Source organism: Episyrphus balteatus, chromosome 1 (genome assembly GCF_945859705.1).
Source record: "Episyrphus balteatus chromosome 1, idEpiBalt1.1, whole genome shotgun sequence".
Taxonomy (NCBI): domain Eukaryota; kingdom Metazoa; phylum Arthropoda; class Insecta; order Diptera; family Syrphidae; genus Episyrphus; species Episyrphus balteatus.
In genome coordinates this window covers 164,462,780-164,468,813 of record NC_079134.1, presented here as the reverse complement: position 1 = coordinate 164,468,813, position 6,034 = coordinate 164,462,780, and the positions used below count along the sequence as shown (strand labels likewise).

General features: G+C 37.8%; 1 protein-coding gene across 1 annotated transcript; it reads left to right on the top strand.

Annotated features, from left to right (window-relative positions):
- Positions 1-1,531: 1,531 nt before the first annotated feature.
- LOC129918966 (uncharacterized) lies at positions 1,532-6,005 on the top strand. The gene is made up of 4 exons (XM_055999737.1): positions 1,532-1,745; positions 1,800-2,049; positions 5,500-5,765; positions 5,835-6,005. The coding sequence occupies exons 1-4, from the start codon at positions 1,621-1,623 to the stop codon at positions 5,878-5,880; spliced, it is 687 nt and encodes a 228-aa protein (XP_055855712.1). The 5' UTR covers positions 1,532-1,620; the 3' UTR covers positions 5,881-6,005.
- The last annotated feature ends 29 nt before the right edge of the window (positions 6,006-6,034 follow it).

The following is a 6,034-nucleotide window of genomic DNA, read 5'->3' as shown; positions in this document are numbered from 1 at the left end:
AGGCTTGACTCTTTTTTCGAATTTTCTTTTGATAATCATTCTGTGAGGCGCGTACTATTACACGATGCCTCTTGAGTCAAAGACTCAAATTTGACATTTCTCTTTTGATTTAAGTATTGTTGTTGTTGTATTCCACCAAGAAGCAAAAAGAAAAGAAAGGGAATGTTGAAAAAAGAAAGAGTGGAAAAAGAAACGTCAAAAAAGAGTCTCAGAATTTTGGCCCACGACTCTCCGGTCGGATAATTTTTTGTTTTATCTTCTTTCTCTTTTGCACTCATTAGTTTTGAAAAGAGGCGCGCCTCTTGAGGCTTCATGTAATAGCTGACAATGACAATTTTTCTCTTGCAGGATCTACATGTGTGACGATTTTATTGTTTTAATCTCTTGAGACTTCATTTTATTGGAAAACTTTGTCTTTGTCGAAGGATTTTACTATGTTTAAAGCTAGTCCCACACCAACGATGACCGACGGCAAAAAACGCCACCGACACCCCATTTTGTATGAAAATAGTTCCGCACCTGAACATGGTTCAGACTTGGTTCAGGAATTTAATTACTTGCCGATATAGGGCAATTAGCTGTGGTTCAAACAAATATTTGGCTACTTTAACATGGATATGTTAACCTCGAACCAGTGCTAAACCTCAGCTTTACCAGATGATAAAAGTAACTGAATCATGGATGAAATATTTGTTCAACTGGCCCTAAAGAAAAAGCGGCATCAGAAAAATCGTCGCATGTAAACCCTTATCAAATTCCTTTCTTTAATTTTTTAATTTCAGAATGTACATTCGACGATTTTTTGTTCAATAACGATTTTTGTTGTTGTTGTAATCCTGTCAGATTTCATTCCAATGTCTGTTTCCACACGAAGATACAAAGTTGAAGACACACCGTAGAGCAAGAGAGAAAGAAAGTTAAAAAAAGGAAGGAAGATTTCCTACCCTGTGAGTCTCCGGTGGAAAATTTTGAGACTCAAATTGACGTTTCTCTTTGATCTTTTGTTCTCTTTTTTGCTGTTTTGTTTTATTTGATTTCGTCAGGCTCGCTTTCGTCGGATGTATATTGTTTGGGTATATAGACATTTTTTTAAATTTATTTAAATGTTTTCGTTGCATATACATATAAAAAAATACATACGAAAATGAGAACAAAATTGAATGAAAAAAAAAAAATAGCTGTCAAATTTGCGTCTTGTAAAAAATACTACGTGTAGAAGCGTGTGACGCACGGAAACGAAAATCAAAAGAAAATTCGAAGATAATTTCTGTGTGTTGCGGCTTCGTGCAGAAGCAGACAAAGGAGAAATCGATATTTTTCTCTCCCTTGCTCTTATGTGCATCTTGAAATTTGCGTCTTCGTGTAGAAGCCGACTTACAACAACAAAGAAAAATTTTCATTGGAAAAGTTGTCGAATGTAAACCCAGCCAATGGAATCAAATATTCCAACTGTTTTTGGAAATTGGAAAGTTTGATGTTTACTCATACTTTTTTTTGTTTGTTTACGTTTTGAATTTGATTTGAAATTCGCTGTCATTAAACTGTGCCGAATGCGGTTCATAAAAAAAGTGAATAGATTTTAGCGAAAATTAAATATTATTTTCTATCAATTTTACAATAATGGCACTAAATTCAATTATCTCATTCATCGAAGAAAATAGTTCAAATATTGAAGAATGTTTATTAACTCCACTTTCAAATGAATTACAAGTTATATGTGAAATTCTTAGCAAGGATGAAATAAAGTAAGTACTTGAAACCATCAGTCAACAAAAATGTTACTTTTCTTTCCTCAAAAGATCACAAATCTCCGCTTGCCTCGAAGAATTGGATGTTAAAGCCAATAATTGCACATTAAAATCAGAAGCAGAATCCAATACTTACCGAGAAGAAGGCAATCGTTTGTTCAGGGAAAACAAAAAGGCCAATGCACTTGCAGCAAGTCGATACTACACAAATGCCATTCTAGCTGCTCCCGAAGATAGTCCAGTGTTGGCTTTGGCACATGCTAATAGAGCTGCTGCTCTAGTTGAATTTGGGTATTATTTTGTAAGTTTAATCATTTTTCTTAAGTTTAAGTTAGAATTAAAAAAGACAAAGCTCTTTTAACCAACAAAGCTCTCAAGTCAATCCTATTTCTAATTGAGACAAATGTTGAGTCTATCGTAACTGTTTGTCTCATATTAAGTGACTTCTTATTTTGCCATTTTTTCTGCCATCGATGATTTCTCTAGATAGTATGCCGATGCTCCGAAATAGGCTTTTGTCATTCGCGAACGAATTAGTTTAATAAACTACTTGATTACGGTGAACTAGTGGACTAAGTTCGCATACTTAGTTCAATTTAGTTCACGATTAGCAAAAGAATTTTTGTTCGATCCATTGTATTGGGAGTTTCTGTAAAGTCTCATTTCACCAACAAAAAACGAATTGTTGTTTTAACTGATATAGACTAAACAAAGAACCATTGCAAATTCATCAATTGCTACTGTAGGTAAATAGCTTTCAATTCCTACTACATAACATCTCATAAAGTTCGATTTGCTTGCACATCTCGATTTGGAGAAGAACTTCTTATACGCCGAGTCTTAGGAATAAAGAGTTAAAAAAGGTCCCAAAGAAATACATTTTTTTAAAAACTTTTTTGTCTGTTCTTATTTTCTATATCAAAGGGGCCCCCAAATATCAAAGGGTCCCTAAAAATTAAGTCTTGCCCCGGGGTCCCGAAAACTCAACGTACGCCCCTGAGGGGTAGGAAGATACATGTAGTAAAACCATCGAAAATATGTTATTTGTCTCATTTGTTGAGTTTGTTTGTCATTATTTATTACTCAAGATATGTGTATGTGCAAACGCTACACAACGCGACACAATGCGACACAACGCGACACAATGCGACACAATGCGACACAATGCGACACAACGCGACACAATGCGACACAATGCGACACAACGCGACTCAATGCGACACAATGCGACACAATGCGACACAATGCGACACAATGCGACACAACGCGACACAATGCGACACAACGTGATTTAGGAAACTGTCTACATGATTTTCCTTAATGATACACTAGTAAACTGTGCACACAAAATATGTGATCCTGATCACCTACAAGAGGAATTAGAGTATGTAGACATGACTTTAAAAAAGAATGGTTACAGTACAGACACAATGCGACACAACGCGACACAATGCGACACAACGCGACACAATGCGACACAATGCGACACAATGCGACACAACGCGACACAATGCGTTTCTTCCCTTAATGTAGGGAAGAAAAGCTCGCTTTTCCAATTGGAAAGGTGTGTTTTGTGTTACATATGGTTTCGGCTTCCATGCTCTTTGTCTTGAACTGTAACCATTCTTTTTTAAAGTCATGTCTACATACTCTAATTCCTCTTGTAGGTGATCAGGATCACATATTTTGTGTGCACAGTTTACTAGTGTATCATTAAGGAAAATCATGTAGACAGTTTCCTAAATCACGTTGTGTCGCATTGTGTCGCGTTGTGTCGCGTTGTGTCGCTTTGTGTCGCATTGTGTCGAATTGTGTCGCATTGTGTCGCGTTGTGTCGCATTGTGTCGCATTGTGTCGCGTTGTGTCGCATTGTGTCGCGTTGTGTCGCATTGTGTTGCGTTGTGTCGCATTGTGTCGCATTGTGTCGCGTTGTGTCGCGTTGTGTCGCATTGTGTCGCGTTGTGTCGCATTGTGTCGCATTGTGTCGCATTGTGTCGCGTTGTGTCGCGTTGTGTCGCATTGTGTCGCGTTGTGTCGCATTGTGTCTGTACTGTAACCATTCTTTTTTAAAGTCATGTCTACATACTCTAATTCCTCTTGTAGGTGATCAGGATCACATATTTTGTGTGCACAGTTTACTAGTGTATCATTAAGGAAAATCATGTAGACAGTTTCCTAAATCACGTTGTGTCGCATTGTGTCGCGTTGTGTCGCTTTGTGTCGCATTGTGTCGAATTGTGTCGCATTGTGTCGCGTTGTGTCGCATTGTGTCGCATTGTGTCGCGTTGTGTCGCATTGTGTCGCGTTGTGTCGCATTGTGTTGCGTTGTGTCGCATTGTGTCGCATTGTGTCCCATTGTGTCGCATTGTGTCGCATTGTGTCGCATTGTGTCGCGTTGTGTCGCATTGTGTCGCGTTGTGTCGCATTGTGTCGCATTGTGTCGCGTTGTGTCGCGTTGTGTCGCGTTGTGTCGCATTGTGTCGCGTTGTGTCGCGTTGTGTCGCGTTGTGTCGCATTGTGTCGCATTGTGTCGCATTGTGTCGCATTGTGTCGCATTGTGTCGCGTTGTGTCGCATTGTGTCGTATTGTGTCGCATTGTGTCGAATTGTGTCGCATTGTGTCGCATTGTGTCTGTACTGTAACCATTCTTTTTTAAAGTCATGTCTACATACTCTAATTCCTCTTGTAGGTGATCAGGATCACATATTTTGTGTGCACAGTTTACTAGTGTATCATTAAGGAAAATCATGTAGACAGTTTCCTAAATCACGTTGTGTCGCATTGTGTCGCATTGTGTCGCATTGTGTCGAATTGTGTCGCATTGTGTCGCATTGTGTCGCGTTGTGTCGCATTGTGTCGCATTGTGTCGCATTGTGTCGCGTTGTGTCGCATTGTGTCGCATTGTGTCGCATTGTGTCGCGTTGTGTCGCATTGTGTCGCATTGTATCGCGTTGTGTAGCGTTTGCACATACATATATCTTGAGTAATAAATAATGACAAACAAACTACTCAACAAATGAGACAAATAACATATTTTCGATGGTTTTACTACATGTATCTTCCTACAAGAGGGGCAAGACTTAATTTTTGGGACCCTTTGATATTTGGGGGCCCCTTTGATATAGAAAATAAGAATAGACAAAAAAGTTAAAAAAAAATGTATTTCCTTGGGACTCTGAGGTAATATTTTTTTTAGATGAAGTTTTATGTTGCTGGCTACCAATTCACTATGCATTACACTGAGGAATAAAAATTGTCTCTCTTGTGTCCGAAGTGATTCATGTCAAATACCTTATCTTTTTGCTTCATTTAAGACATCTAAGAGAAAATCATATTTCTCCATTGAATTTTTCCAAGACGTATTCATAAACCGCGCATCGTTTATTCCCAGTGGAGGCTGCCTGTAAAGGATTCTTTAAAAATAAAAAAAAAATTGGCAGACAAAATTCCACTGGTCAACTTCATCTTTGAACCAAAGTTGAACCACAGATAATCTTTTATACAAGCATTCGTACCGCTACCAGTATCGCTACCGCATACCTTCTGGTGTGGTCCCTCTTTCATACAATAACCCGTACCGCTACCACAAATTCTTCAAAATTTAGGAATGACCAGACTGAAAGCAGTGCAGATAATTATTGTATGAACAAATATGTAATCATCATAAGAAAATCACTGACTGTATTTGAAAATACCAACAGCCTGTGATTTATGGTTTTTATAGAAATGCCATTTGTAATTTTTTTTTCAGGACGCCTACAGTGACTGTGAGATAGCAAAGAATTTAGGGTATCCAAAGGAAAAGCAATTAAAAATCATAATGCGGCAAGCTTATTGTGCAGTCAAACTGAAAAACTATAACCACCTGGAAAATGCTTTGGAAAAGTTGCGAGACATGCCATTAAATGAACAATGTCTCAATCAAAAAGAAGATTTTGAAGAAAAATTGAAAATACTAGCAGAATTGCCAGGAAAATGGCATCAAGATCAGCCCCGCGACTACAAAGTTCAAAATATGTAAGAATTTCAAGAAATACATAATACTTAACTGACACTCAATAATATTCTTTTCTTATTGAAGCTTAGAAGACCCGGAAAAAGGTCGTTACATGACCACTTGGAAAGACTATAAAAAAGACGAAGTGATTTTAACCGAAAAAGCCTTTGCATTTGTTCCAGTCAACAATGTTAAAATTTGTTCCTATTGTGCAAAAGAACAACTAATTCCTTATCCATGTTATTCTTGTTCCAAAGTAATCTACTGTTCACAGCAATGCAAATTAGCT

Coding starts and splice junctions, on each gene's coding strand:
- LOC129918966 (XM_055999737.1), top strand. CDS start 1,621: ATGGCACTAAATTCAATTATCTCATTCATCGAAGAAAATAGTTCAAAT. Junction 1,746..1,799: donor CTTAGCAAGGATGAAATAAA/GTAAGTACTTGA, acceptor TTTCCTCAAAAG/ATCACAAATCTCCGCTTGCC. Junction 5,766..5,834: donor GACTACAAAGTTCAAAATAT/GTAAGAATTTCA, acceptor ATTGAAGCTTAG/AAGACCCGGAAAAAGGTCGT.